At 37.7% G+C, this 15,893-nt stretch overlaps 1 protein-coding gene across 1 annotated transcript in view; it reads right to left on the bottom strand.

Moving 5' to 3' along the window:
* CDH2 (cadherin 2, type 1, N-cadherin (neuronal)) overlaps positions 1 to 15,893 on the bottom strand; it is a gene marked incomplete at its 5' end in the record, with an annotated part of 108,929 nt that overhangs the window by 9,849 nt on the left and 83,187 nt on the right. The window contains 5 exons of the mRNA XM_009069978.1: positions 10,146 to 10,285; positions 11,515 to 11,748; positions 12,079 to 12,312; positions 13,498 to 13,640; positions 15,017 to 15,273. Coding sequence (XP_009068226.1) covers positions 10,146 to 10,285; positions 11,515 to 11,748; positions 12,079 to 12,312; positions 13,498 to 13,640; positions 15,017 to 15,273 — 1,008 coding nt within the window. The remainder of the gene's footprint in view (positions 1 to 10,145; positions 10,286 to 11,514; positions 11,749 to 12,078; positions 12,313 to 13,497; positions 13,641 to 15,016; positions 15,274 to 15,893) is intronic.

The following is a 15,893-nucleotide window of genomic DNA, read 5'->3' as shown; positions in this document are numbered from 1 at the left end:
CTATCACGACCCCAAACCCAGACTTTTCAACAGCAAGTCTGTTGACAGCAGTGAAAGTAGTTTGTGGGAAGAATTGTAACTATCAAATCCACTACACCTTCTAATTTGTTACTTGGGTCCTCAGATGACTGCACACAAATATATAGTCAAAAAAGGTGGAACAGCTCCACTGAGATCTGAGAATGCAGTTTCATATGCTTTAATTAGATTACAAGTTCCTTGGGGCACATCTGAAATTTCTACCCTTCGGTACTTCATGTACCAAACAGAATAATAAGTGATCTCCAGGAAGCAGTACGAATTGGAGAAAAGTAAACAGAACAGAACTTTTTATCCTTTCCCTTTTTATTGTGTAAAATAAATCAAAATAGTTTAGAGACATGCTATCAGAAAATCCTATCAAACAGAGAAGAATGTACTTTTTAGAATTTATAAATATGTACCACAGGTGCTTTTCATACCCACCCGTGTACTTTTTAGAATTTATAAATATGTAACACAGGCGCTTTTCATACCCACCCAAAAGATAAAGGTGGAAAACACCAGCAGGGAGAAATAAAAAATAAGTTTTTTTCTATTCTAATCATTTCATTATGGAGGAATTCAAACTAGTACAGTTAAATAACAACGTATTAAAACCAGAAGAGCCTCTCTGATCATTTCAAGTCTATAAAGATAAAAGGTTTTTCCACCCACACACACATACGTACACAACTCTTTTACTGGTTAGTGGTCATACAGAAATGCAATATGAATCAAGACAGTCAGTCTAGTATCTTCATCTCTAAGAGCACCCTTTTGTGTACATTTATAGTTTGAGACATATCCAGGCTCTGACAGCTAAAAAGACAGCAAAGATGGCCATCTGTGAGGTTACAGCAGTGCAGAATGTGCCCCTATGTGCACTCCCATTTTGGTTTTCTTTTCTAGGGTCATTTATGACACTGACATCTAGTCTTCTATCAGAGAAAATTTATTTTGCAGGTCTATTAGTGTCCATACAGGAAGAGAAGATCCATTGTACTTATTACCTCAGACTCTCAAACCCCTCGTATCATTAAAATCAATACTGACTGTACATCAGTCGGATACGGCCAAGTCATCCACCACCTCTCCAATCTGGCTTAGTGCCAGGCAAACACAGCATCATGCAAAGACTCCAGCTGTTTCAACATTCTGTCTAAAGTCAACTCTACTCAACTACTTCAACGTAAAAGAAGGAAAAATGTTTTGAAGTGCCAGGGCATAAGCGGTTTAGGGCTGCTGAAGTTCACTCGGTGCTGCTTTCATAGATAGAAAAGTGGGAATGCTTTTCACATATTACCTCAAGCTCCTGAACAGACTTTAAGGTTAGCCTCAAGCAGAGTTTGTTAAAATAGTTAACTGCAGAATTGACAGCTAAATGGAAAACTGGCACATGAGAGAGAGAACAAGACATGCGGGGGTAGGTTGGGATAGCCAGCTTTGAGCAATATTCTGGGTCATTATTTTTACTCTTTATTTCAGAACTACAAGTCAACAATGTTTCAGTTTTGCCCCATTTTCATTCCATATAACCTGTTCCTAGTGACCATCTGCTGAGGGACTACTGACAGCAGTTTCTGATGAACAAGACTCGGTGCTCCACTGGAATGTACTGAAGCGGAAGTTGTGAGCATCTAATTCATACAGCTGCCAATTTTTGTCAGAGGTAATTATTTATGCTGTTTAGCCCTAATTGAAGCAATTCTAGAAAAAATACCTCTTCTTCTTCCCTCAGTTTGGACAAATCCAAGTGGAGGGTTTGTTTGAGGTTTTTTCCTCAAACTTCTGGACAAACTTAAGATTGTTGATGGAAGAGAGACACTACTTAGTTTTCCTCTACTGGATGCTTGCTAAGGCCAATCAGTTTGCACCCATTTTGCACCTAGCTAAAACTCAGCCCTTTAGAAACCAAACAAATTTAGACTAGTCTGATAATTCAAGTCTACAAGGAAATAGAAACTCCACATTCTACAACAAGAATTGAAGTGAAGCAAGATGAACAACCCTTTGTCTTTCCCCTTGTTTATAAAGAAAACTGGTATCACTTGAGACAATATAGCTACCCTTTACATAAGTGGTAGTTATAGAAATGACAACCTTAATGCTTTATCAATATAACTCCCTTCATGCAACCACCAGCACTTCTGTCTCTTTCATTAGCATCTCTGGCATTGCTATTTGTTCTTGCTGAAAAAAACCCCTGACATCTGCATTGAAGCAGAAAAACTTCTGTTTACTTTTGTTTTAATAAAATAAAATCACCATGTACTAAAAGGGCATTTTATCAGAAGCTGCATGTTGTAAAATCAATCTCAAAAATCCCTCCCACAAAACCCCTCCCCTCAAAGCTGATTATAAACATGGACCTTATTAGCTATTCACTTAGTTCTAGACAGCTTTAAGCAAAAACTTATATCATTTACTACTTCACACCTTGCATATCTGAAATGTGAGATCCCAGTGAAACAGTGCTAAATGTCAAAATCAGCTAGCCAAGCCCTACAAACTAACCACCTTACCAGATGTGTAAGCAGAAGGCTCTAAAACCCCCAAAATCACTTATCTAAGAACATCTATATAGTAGTTCAAAGCACAATCCAAGCATCTCAACTCGATTAGAAGAAATTTCCAGAATAGAAGAAAAAGCCATTTTATATTCCCCAGTAATCACTGAGAAACACGATAATGTAGCCTTCAAAACATCTTCCTTTAAAAAACTTCCTCTTGTGCAAGGCAGCTATTCACTCAACAACACCCAAGTAATAATCCCTCATACAGCAGTCATCAGATGGAGAGATTTTTTTAAAAACATAACTTGCTTTCTGATTGACAGTTACCAGATCCTACCAATTTCCGAAGAACAAAACCAAATCAAACCAACCAACCAACCAAAAAAGAGAGGAAAAAAAAAGGAAAAAAAGGAAAAATAAAATAGAGGGGATAAGAGTTTCTCAGAAAGTTCTAGTTTTATAAAGCTGCTTTTTTTTTTAACCTCCTGGATTAGCTTTTCTGGTTGTGCTTACATACTAGAAGATTTACTTAAGTTCTTGGAAAAAAGTAAGTAAGAATGTTTACAGTAACTGAACCTGCCTTACATGAATGCATACTGGGACATTATTAAGAAGAACTTCAAACAATAGAATGAAACCACAAGTTACTAAAACTGCACAATACTACACACATAGGCAGGACTGACTCTTCAAGGTGGGAAAACTCTGAAAATATTGTAATGTATTACATCTAAATTGAGATTTCCACTACAACAGCCCAGTATCTGGAATTTGACTGACATTCATTAATGATATATGAATCTGGCTTCCCTGTTATCTCAGAGCTCTCAGTTTAGTTCCTGGCTGTTCATGAGACTGTGTTACACACTTTCAGGGATGACTTGGTTTTATACCTTCTACAGAACTAAAGCTTTGGGTAGGCATGAACATAGGCCTGGACATATAAGCATACAACAAAAACACAATACCTGTTTCTCATTTTCAAAGGATTCTTTGCAGCTTTGGCAAAGAAATATTAAAGTTCAGATCTATCTATGCCATACAAGAAATAACTAATTTAATTGTCACTAGATTACTAAATATTGATGGCAAACTGTGTCATTTACTGAACAAAATCAACTGCAGTAGCTTAAGAGTATGTAAAACAACATTGGCAGGTTTGCATTTCACCCACCCCTTTTACAGGATGATGCCTTAATGTAAACTCAGTTTTGTATTTTCTAAAGAGAACAGAGCAAATTGTGTCTTGAAGTACCTACAGATAAAACACATTCTGTTTTGTCTCTGCATTCCAAAGACAATTACTGTCTATTCCAACAGTGAAATGGGATGGATAAGGAAGGGAAGAAATATTTTACAGCTGAATGTTCCCACTCAAGTCATTTAAAAACAAGGGAAAAAGGAGTGAAAAGCAATCCTGATATATCTTACCAGTCTACCCCTCCAAACCAACCAAACATCATCCTAAAAAAAGCTATGAGAAATCTGCGCTTAAAATATTGCCTGAGTTCTGCAAAATGCTCCGACCCACCCTAAATCTTATGCTTGCTGAAATAATGGAACTTCAAAAAAAGCAAAGCACAGAGGCCTGACTACATGTAGGCTGCAGGTGGGAAGCTAGTTAAAATGCCTGTGCCAACAGTAGCTCTTTATTTGCCACTCACTTTTAGATTACTTCCTGTGATACTGCTTTTCCCATTTGTTTTTATTCTACATGCATCTGGAGTATTACAAGTTAATAATTTTTAAGATAACCAAGAAGCTTGCTTATATATAATAATAAAAAAGGTGAAAGTTAAACTACAGCTGCAGATAAAACACAGTAACAGCAGAGGTTCTAAATATGATAAAATAAGACAAAACAATTCTGTAATGGGATTATAGAAATATTACTTTTCATAAGATGAGATAGATTCACCACAGAATAACTGTAATTCCTCCACGGAGCACTACATGAGTCACTCATTCGAACAAGTGAAGGTAATGTCTCAGTAAGCAAACACAATCCCTAAAATAACTACTTTTTAATTATATACTACATATTCATAGCGAATATCTTAGCAACTGTCATTTCATTCGCTACCATTAAAATTTCTGAACATACAACATGTTCCATTCTAATGCAATGCAAAATAAAGGTTAGAAAGTGAGAGTAAATGATCTGAGTAACACTCAGATAGGGTGGTAAAAAATAAAACATAATCACATGGAGTTATGGAGTTCATAGACTAGGTAAGGAGCATTATCACGTTTACAACAGAGGTTATAAGAAAATCCAGCACAGAAGACTAATGTAATCTTAAAATGAAGGCATACAATTCTTATGACAATAAGAAAAAACCCAACCAAAAATAAACCACACAAAAATTCTGAAGGATTACTTAATTCTCTTTTATCTATGACAAACAAATGCTGGAACAAAGCTACCCTTTCTGTAAAGGAGCAATTTCTGTTTAGAATTTAGATCCTGCACATGCAAAAATAAACCATTCTGCTTCTATGCTTAATGCTATTAACACCATTAAAATAAATGCTACTATTTTCTTTCTTTACCTAAATGTGCAATAAAACATGACAAAAAGCAAGCTATTGTGTAATGTCAAACAAGGTGATATAGGAAGGACCATGCAGAATCCTCAGGAAGAAAACTACTTTGAATAATAGTAACATCATTGCATTGGAAACTCTTGTGCTGAAGAGATTTGAGGGCTAGATTAAAATATGTTCAAAACAGCTCATCTGCAAGACTTTCAAAGCATACCACCCACTTGCTCAGGCAACTTGCTTCAACAGGACCACCTGCATGAGCAAGTACTACTAAAATTCAGAAAACACTACAGAAATGAGCTCAAAGGAGATGAGAGAATCATCCTGTGCAGTGAGATGTATACAAAAGCAATTAAATGGAAAAAAATGTATCACAGTTATCAGGCTGACATATGCTGCACATATCCCAGTCGAGCACCCACTGCCTCAATGTAAATCACATCAATGCCCTGAGATACGTGACGAAAATGAATTAGTGCTGCTTATAGGTTGTGATGTGCAATGTGCATCAGCTATGCTGCAGACACGTGCTAAGTGCTTTAACACTCAGCCAGCATCAGGTTTTGGAATTTAAGGCTGAGAATGGTGTTACAAGTTGAGAGCACATTGTATGAGGGGAGAATATCCATCATTTGTGTCTCACAATTCCCATTTGCTAGACAACTAAAAACTCTAGATTATGAAATTCATTAATAATCAAGAGAGTCAGTACCACTTTCATAATCTGCACCTAAACTAGGCACATCTGTTTCAGAACTGTTGTCCTCCACCTCAATAAATTTAAGATGCCATTAAAAAAACCAAAACTGCAAAAACACAAGAACAAAGTAAAACAATAACCCACAAACCAAACAAAACCGGTCCCACTGACTTCTGTGGAATAATGCAGACTCAAGGCGTCTCCTGGCTCACCTCCTGTAAGTCAGGTAGCTAAACTGCCAAAAGTAGAAAAGAGTAAACAAAATCCTGAGAATAATCCAAGACTTTCTGTCTGAAATACCTTTGGCTCCTCTCATACTTCCCTTATCCCTAACTTATGCTAGCACAGCGATCTTTCACAACACTAAGAAAACGAGTTTCTCCCTGAATGACAGGAGTGCAGTACAGCTTTCAGAGCCTGCTTTTCTGAGAAACGTGAGTTTAGGTGAAAAAAGTCCAGAACATTTCCAGTGTCGACCGTGCTCTTCAGTGGGGAACAAGGGGACTTCAGGTATGACCTACAGCTCAAAAGCTTTTCTGTCTTAGGGATTTAAAAGCACTGCAGTGGAGATCACATGACCCTGTGTACATCATGCCAGGCTAGAGGAAGACCACGACTCATTCAAGATCCTCAATTTTCTTTACAAGCACTCAGTCTGTCCCGACTGAACAAAGCAGGCCAAGATGGACTCCGATGGGATTAGTCAAAGACCTTCCAATTTTCTTTACAAGCACTCAGTCTGTCAGACTGAACCAAAGCAGGCCAAGATGGACTCTGATGGGATTAGTCAAAGACCTTCACAATGGACTAAACTCCTCTTTTATTACATATTTCACATCACAATCCTTGGAAATGCTACAGGAAGAAAAAAAACCCAAACATAAACAAAACCAAACAGGAATTTCACCTTGTTTTTGGCAGTTGCTAGAGGAACTAGTTGGAATTTGAACTCATCAAAGTTCTTATGGGAGACATTACTCCGATAGAACATACAGAGTTTGAAAGAACATGCTGAGCATGCTTTAAGAGTTACTGGGTCTGCTGTGATAGCTCAGAAACCCAACTGTGTAGTTTCAAAATAAATAAATAAAACTTCTTAAACAAATACATAACTCTAAGAGAAAACTCACAAATTTAAAACTAATTTGGTTCAGGAGACAGAGTCCTAAGTACTATCGCTTATCTTCAAGCTGTACCAGCCATATCTTCAAGACAGCTAAACATCTGGGAAATATTAGGCTACACAGGTAAATCTTCAAGTATTCATTCATCTAGAAAAGCATGTGATTTTAAAAAGTAATTAACTAGCTGCAAATAAAAGTAATTTTAAACAGTTTTGATTATAAAAACATCTGAAGCTTTTAAAATACTGTTTTCACTGAGATTCACAGGAAGCTTTGAGTATTCCCTTCTATTTATTTCACTGTATGAGATGTACCCTGGGTTGGATGGTGCTGTCTTTTAGAGCTACCTTGTGTACTGCCTTCTACTGAAGTTGCTTGTTTAATCAGTCCTGAGGGTTTTGAGAACAGTGCACCATGAAAGGTTAATACTAATGCAGAGCATTTTCCTCTGTCACTTGCTGATGACTTGTGGATCCAAGGTTGACATAATTTTCCTTGATTTTAATAGAACAGTGGCAGTTTTACCCTGTGAGGCCTCATTCTCAAAACACGCTTTTGATGGAAGTCCCAAACTTTGACACTTGAATGCTTTCCTTAACTTTGACAAAAATTCAAAGATCACAGCCAATACCTTTTCCCCATACCGTTCTGCACACAGCTTTGCTTATACAGTATTTTGCTAAGCCACGTTTCGCAAAAATGAGATTACTACTTGTAGAGAATTTGTTGGGACATTTGAAAAGCTTTGCAATCCAAGTTCTTAAATCTCACATAAAATATGTGCAAAAGCAAATAAAACCCAACGAAATATAATCCTCCCTACTTCCCTTGGCCACAGGAGGTGAGGAGGGCCAGGAGGGAACCAGGAACAAATGAACCTAGGAACTATTATAATCTGGTTAAGCACAGCCAGAATTTAGATTTTACGAAACATCAAACCAAAATAAAGTAAAATAATCTCCCTGAAACGCAAGACAGAACTTATTTACATCATCCATTGTAGACAGTAAAATAAGTGCCTATGTGAAAAGTCTGCACTCTCCCTTCAGTGATTCTGGACAGGAACTGATTCCTAGCTTTGGAGCTATGGGAGAAGCTACCCCCTTTTAGTCTACTAGTGGTCTAAAACTCTGGCTACAAAAGCGGTTATAAAAGTCTGTTATACTTTGTATGAGCTTTTTTTTTCTGGATTTGTTTGTTATATTTGGAGTGCATAAAGATGTTTTAGACACAGAGACTATGGTCTACTGCTCAATAGATAGGAAATGGAGCAGTGTACCTGAACAACATGGCTAGCAGCAAAGATAATTGAATTGCAATAGTGGATTAAAAATTTGTCTTAAGAAAGTAAGTAGGGGCTGTGTGGCTAAAAATAATTCAGTCTTTTGTAAAGCCCTTAAACCTCTCTGTGTCTAGGTGCTTTCTATACTGTGAAAGGAAATGATCCTAATTTCACATTTCCTACTGCTTTGCTGCCACTCCACCCATTGGCAGTTTCTTCTTTCATTGCATGCAGTAAGCTCATTTACTGCTGGTGAAAGGTTGTGTTTATGGATGGTTTGCATCGTGCTAATCTCTTTGGTATTCACAGAATGTTACCTCCTGCCACACTACTCTAACTATACCTCTCACAAAGACAGCACTTCCACAAGAGAGGAGCACAGGACAAGATGGGCAGATGAGAGACTTCAGAACCATTTCTATTTTACTCACATTGTACACTGTTACAATGCTTAAAGTTTCGAATCTACAGCACAATCTCTCCCAACACTACTATGACACCTACGACTTCCCAATGGTATACACTGAGAACCTTACTGACGCTGTCCTGAGGGATGTTTGGACAATAATTAAAAATCAAAACTCCATGACAATTGCTGAACCCAGAGAATTCTGGGTGAACAAGAGCTGGGGATATGTGAACTGAAAAATGAGTTCTCACAGAACTGAATTTTCTACGTTTTTTTTTTAAGCTTGTAACTCCTCTGTACAATAACAGATGCACAAACAGGATGTAGTTCTTGTACTTAAACCATCTATGTGCAAACAACTGGAATACATGCATAGACTCAAAGGGTTGTTTTCACTTTATTTAACAACATAAGCAATTTTCCAAAACTGCATAAACTGAAGTTTCCTTTGCAAATTGCTTAAAAAGAACATGATGCAGAAAAGCCAGGAAGTAGAAACAGTACTTGGGGAGATGCAGGAAGCATGGAAATTACTAAGGGGAACACAAATTTCACACAAACAAACAAATGAGCAGAAGGCAACTATAAAAGTCTGTACCAGTCAAGGGAGACATTTTTTCAGATAACTCAAGTGCCAGATGACTGAAACTGGGGATGTGTGGAAGAATTACACTTAATTTTTCAAGGCTTTTAACTGGAAAATTTCTCAGGCTCTATTATATGCAATGTTCTCTTTGCAATTATTACACTTACTTCTGCCACTAATAATGTGCATAAATCTCCTGTTTGTCATGTTCATAAAGCACTTAATAAACCTCAGAAGGAAGGAAGAAAATCGTACTGCTCAGAAATCAGTAACTTGGAGAGGGGGAAAAGGAGCTATTCTTGGCATATACACATCACTCCTACTCCTCTAACATATCAGCAGTGGTTCAACCAGAGGTGACATGAGAGTAAATGCATATGGCACCTGCCTGGAAAGGTATCTGAATAAACACAGATGTGCCCTGACAGCTACTTGAAACATAAATACTTTCCAAGCTTGAAATCCCAGTGGTGGCCAATCTGTCAATAGCCAACATTGCTGTGTATCTAGAAAGGCATTCACCCACCACCAGGAAAGGGTCATATTTGGATTAGACGATATTAGGCACTCTGCACTGGTGATTCTGTGCAACAGGATCCCAGACATGGAGTTAAGAAACTTTACAGACAGCAATGAGAGTGGATGTTAACCTTCATTTAAATTTAACAGCCTTAGTTGGAATCTGGTCAGCATGCTGTGACTGTAAGAGGACAAGCTATTGATTTTACATCTTATCCAAATGACAAGCAATGGGTATACCCGGGACTGAAAAAAAGCCAAAACCCAACCAAAACCCAACATGAGAAAGCAATGTTTTTATTTAAAGTTTTGAAAATATCAAAATGCCTTCAGTATTTAATTGAAAAAGTAGTTACCTATTGTAGTGTGTCTATAGAAACAAAATAGATAAAACTGCAGAGTGAAGTGCAAATCCATACAGAAAACCCATTAATCATTCCTCACCTGATCTTCTTCTCCACCCCCTTCCTCATCGTATTTCAGAATGTTGTCCCTCACATCATCTTCTGGATCAATCAAGAGCTGCTTTGCCTGACGCTCTTTATCACGGCGTTTCATCCATACCACGAACATTAAAACTAAAACTATAATGCAAAAATGGAAAAAACAAAACCAGGTCTGAAATACAGCCATGGAAAATTGTACAAATTTAACACCGAGAATTAAAAAAGCGAAAAAAGAAATAAAGTCAAGAGAGTTAGATTTGACTGTACTGGATGAGGTGTGGGGTTTTTAAATGAAAAATTTGACAGAAGGCAGCTTAAGCAAGAGATGTTTATATTCAGGCCGCTATGGGCAATTTGATTTGAAAATCAATCACATATTCAAGGTTGTAAGTCACAAATCCATTCCTCATCTGCAAAATAAACTTGTCACGAAAAGAAGTAAGGAAGACTACGCTTCATAAACCACTAGATTCAGAAAGCAATGTCTCCTTCACTATGGCTCTGTCAATTCAATACCTAGCATTTTAAAAGCATCTCGTATCAAGAAAATAATTGTACTGCATGATTGTATAGAGTCATGGGCTTAGCCAGGTTCAAATACGTATTTTTTAAATTATTCCCTTCCATAATTTTCTATGTTCTAGACTAGCGCTCAGTATACTATGAACAGGCTAAGCCCTTCCTTGTGTTCTGCCACAACTGTAAATCAGTTAACTTTAATGTGTAGGAGAGCCACCCGATAATTTACTATACTGGACAGACACTTAGTCATGGTGTTTAGTCATTTCACTTATTGAATGCACTTGACACCAAGTAAAATACTAGAAGAGCTTTACGCAGTACTTAAACATACACATCTTTGTTCCCGCAAGCTGCATTATGTGAAGGGCTGGGATGTATTACTTTCCAAAATCAAACAGCCTACTTTAATTAATCTGAAATACGATAGAAGTAACACCAGAGCACTCCTTAAAAGCATTGCTATCCACTGTGTATGGCATCAAATCACACAGTACCAGCAGCATAAGAGAGACTGGATGTCTGGGGACTAATCATATCTTCAACCTGGTCACTCACTGACATAACATTACAAGTGCCCATGGGCGTAAATGGAAAAATCTCTTTCACAAACCCACTGTGGGGTTTGACTGCCAGGCAAGTGCTTGTTTTACTGTCTCACAGACTCTAAATCCTGTCTTATCAGAGAGTTTTCATGCTTGTCCATGCTTGAACCATGCAGCAACAATTCTTGGACTTGAGTCTTTTATCACTCCCCCCTCTTTGCCAAGGTACCCGAGACTAAAACATAAGACAGTACTTGCAAAACAAGAAAAAAAGAGCTGGGATTAAGAGATCTATGTACTCACTGAGCAAGATGATGATACAAAGCAGAATTGCAATGATGGCACCAGTGCCCAGCCCTGCACCAACAATCCGGTCAACATCAGTGCAGTCTCCGTTTATGTCACACTGGCAAACTTTCACTTTCAACAAAGAAGTGCTAGATGCATGTGGATTTCCAGAATCTGTAATTACTATGGGCACATCGTAGATACCTGCCTCCAGGAACCTGATTCTTAAGGAGAGCTGGGCGTGATCGCCTGCGTGTGAAAATAAGGCACTTGTTAAAAAGTAATGTATTGTTCATGCGGGTTTAAAACAGTACTGACAAAAATGGGTCATCTTTGAGCTACGTGTTAACTTATTGCGAAAACCAGTATGTGACACTCAGGATAACAGACTTCTTGATCACTGCAAGCATCTGTTCTTTCTTAAAATTTCTTGTTCTTTGATGATCTTACACAAAGGTGCTTTTATGTTCATATTAACCGAATTCATGTATGTTGTGAAGTAGGACCAAAGTATAAAATATAAAACCACATATGTAATAGTTTCTTTAAAATTATTTAGATTCCGATAATGCTAATTACCACTAATTCGAACAATGGTCCAATTCCTCTTAATACTAGCAGGTGTCTCAGGCAGCTCAAAGGCAAAGGGGCCTGCATTAGGATCTATGTCAGGGTCTACAGCAGTGATGTTGATAGCATTAGGCTGTAGTGTTTCACAAGTTGTGGCTTCTTTTGGATGCACTTGAGGAGCATTATCATTGATGTCCAGCAGGTATATCTGAAGTGTGCCAGTTCCACTCATCGGGGGAATTCCTTAAAGAAAAGAAAATAGCACTGAGCCTGTTTCCAATAGCAAAGTTACTTAAATGAAGCTAGAGCAACACTTTTTAATTATCATTTACTTGTTTACTTCAGTTTTGTGATTCTGTCTTTACAAAACCAATCTAACAATGTCACTGCTCCTGCTAATACACTCATTCTTATGTAGCCTGTTCTCAGAAAAATAGTCCTACAGATAACTGCAGATCCATGGATCAGGGACTCAACCATTTCACTGACCAGACAGACAGTTAACCTCTAGAGATGGTCCACATCAAAGGCTTCAAGGAAAAAGGTGCAAAATTGAAATAGTTTGACATCTGGGTGAATTATTTTGCAGTTCTGAAGACTTATGATCACCCTTTACCACAAGTGTGCTATTTAAATTCCCTTTAATAGTGATTTTCAGCACGCTACTCCTAGACATTCTTGCTATCCATATTGAATGTGTGATGCTTCCGTAAACCTTGCTGAAATCACACATTTATGTGAACATTTGGCACTGAATTTCTCAGTATAATTAGCAATGGTTCTCATTCCACCTCCCGTAATTTTCCAGTTGCATTTAAGCCTTTTTCTCCAGAATGGAGCCAAAGTATAGAAACATTTGATCTCGCTTCCAGTTCATAGAATTTTACTATTTGTCTTCTCTCGAAGGCAAAGAGCCCTGGTGTTTTAAGTTTTCCCCTCTAATGTGAGAATGTTCCTAATGTACCTGTCCATCTTTGTGGTATCAGCTGTGAATAGTATAGCACTCCAGCAGATATCAAAGGACTCATTTCTGAGCAGCGTTAATTGTCATTAACAAACCGACAACAAAAAGACACTTTTCCCTCTGCAGCCTGAATGTGGAAAAATACAACCCCCCTCAGCCAACATATTACTCTCCGTAAACTCTACTCATACTGTGCATTCACTCAACCTACTGCAGTTTTTTTTAGCTTTCTGTAAACTCAACTCATGAATGTAACTAAGCCAGTGCCTTCCTACAAACTCTGAGAATTATTTTTCAGCCCATTTCCCAAGTAGCTGGGAAATGTACAAAGTCTGATACTAATACAAACTTCCAGCTTGAGGTATTCTAAACACATCCTGTTTTCTGCCCCAGTAGAACTGAATGCCATTCAACCACGCAAAAGAAAGCTTTTGGAAAAAAAAAAGTCCTATACTGATACATACCATTATCGGTTGCAAGAAATGTTGCATTATACATATTGTTTTGCACATATATTGACTCTCTGTCCAAAACAGCTGTAGTAGTTATTTGTCCATTAACAGGGTCAATTTTCAGCCAGTTTGCAGGATCTGAAAGTTTTGAGTACCTGTGTATTTAACCGTAAGTTTTGTTATTTATCTGCCAACACAAATATTGACAACAAAGACAGTATTACTACTTTGATTTGCATTCTTAACACATTTTTGGAATTTGATGATGGTATTTCACGAATTTTGCATTTATTAAGCCTTGTCACTAAAATTCTTGAAAATACATAATAAAACCAGTCCTACATTTAGATCCTTGAAGTACCTTGCCATGTAAGTTATCATGTAACTGGAGAAAACCAAACAATTACTGTGAACTATGTATTATTAATACACTGAATTAAAATATTTGTTAAGGATCCTTCTTGCTTGTTCTATACCTACAGAGCTGTTCATACTAACTTTCATCTTGTCAGAGTGCTCAGAGCAAGGGAGAGGCAAAAATGGATAGTGTCAGAGTAGCACTACCTCGTGCTATTCTAGCACTTCCAGTATCACTTCATTTTTAGAGGCCCTGGTTTTACTGTACACTTCTCATCTGAATTTGAAAGAGTGCCTTTCAAAACCATCCTTCTATCTGATAAATATCCTTTGACATTAATCAGGTGCAAGCTATGTTAGTATCTAAGTCCCCATGCTGCCATGTCTATGTTGGTTACATCCAGAAATGAGGAAAATATAACAAACAGCTGATCAAAAATTAAGAGAATCTAAAACTATAAGCATCTGAAATTTCTGTAAGTTCTGGAATTTCTTCTACATGAGCTAAAAAAAATACAGAATAAGCTGAGTCCTGACCCAAGGCTAGTCACTTCTTTAGCTTTGCAGCTAATGATCATGTTTTATACAAGGTGGGAGAAAGAATGCTTTAAGATTTCCATGTTTTCCTCTCTTAATTTGTCTCATTTAGCAGAATTTTAGGCATAGAAAAATTATGATCAAATTATGATCATAGCTATCAGTACAAGACTTCACAGACAGACAACAGCAGCACTTTGCATTGCTGGAGAATAAATGAAAAGAAAACCCTTCAGATTTGATCAACGATCTGATGTGGGTTTGCTGCCATGTTAAAATTACTGGTGAATTTAAATTGCAAATGATCTTAGTTCACACAAAGTGCCTGCTCTGACAATTTGTTGAGATGTAACATATACTTTAACACAGATGCATAACTGCATTCTACCTTGATGAAATGGGACTTAGCATTAAAAGATGACACAGTTTACACATCTATGAACACTGGCCAGGTCACCGTCTCTACAGCCAAAAATCCCTTTAGAGAAAGCTGCACAAAAGCCACTGGATGTATTGGTACAGCTGTGTGCTATGGTAAATGCAGTCATTTCTCAAGCTATCTCTTTGCTCCCCACTCATTTCATAACAAGGATATTGCATTCCAATTGCCAAATAACTGCAAAATGTTTATACAGACCTTAGAGATGTTTGCTGCATGTAACGATCTGGGTCCTGAGCAGTGAAAGTTGTCAACATGCTACCAGCAAGCAGTCCTTCTTCTTGACGCACAAGCTTAGGGTTTGGAACAAAGTACGGGCTCTCATTCACATCAATGACTGTAATGGACACGGTTGCTGTTGACTGAGGAGGATGCTGAATCCCCTTAGCCAAAGGCACTTGATTTTCCGCAGCTACAGTAAGTACAAACATCCTGTTGGTCTCGAAGTCAATAGGCTGGGAAGAGAAAAGAGCAGGAAGTGTTAACATTTACTCGCGGTAGTGATGGACGCACAATAAAGTTTTTAATTTAAAGAACATTTTTAAATATTACTTGTACTGCTTTTCTCAAAAATGAGCATGGAGCCTAAAGAGAACACAATAAATACATCATCTCAACATGAGACATGCGCTGGAGATTTGCTTAGCAGCAGCAGCACTTTTGAAGTCAGAACAGCTAGAATCCTTGTCATTCTTAGATTTAACTTACTCTGGTACTGCCACTAGAGGTAAATGAGGAAATAAATAGTTTAATCAGAAAATGATGTAGAAACTCCCAACTTTGTGCAAGCCACTCACCTGTGCCTCCTGAAGAGCTCTCCTGGGGAAAGAAACCTGCCTCTTTCTGTTCTGAGGATGAAAGCTTCTTTCAAACAAGATCATGGCCATACCTAGCCCCATAGATCAGAGACTCCCATGCCCTTAACATTTCACTAGAAAGACTCATACTACTAATCCCAGCTAACCCTACATCTGACATACCTATGGCTCACATCTTCACAGTGCAGACAACTTTCAGTTTGGAAACTTGCTCACTGAGCCAGAAGTGTAATTTAAGGAGGAGTAAAACCAGTTTG

This window comes from Acanthisitta chloris, unplaced genomic scaffold (assembly GCF_000695815.1).
Source record: "Acanthisitta chloris isolate BGI_N310 unplaced genomic scaffold, ASM69581v1 scaffold3092, whole genome shotgun sequence".
In the NCBI taxonomy this organism is placed as follows: Eukaryota; Metazoa; Chordata; class Aves; order Passeriformes; family Acanthisittidae; genus Acanthisitta; species Acanthisitta chloris.
This window is presented reverse-complemented; position numbering and strand designations above follow the sequence as displayed.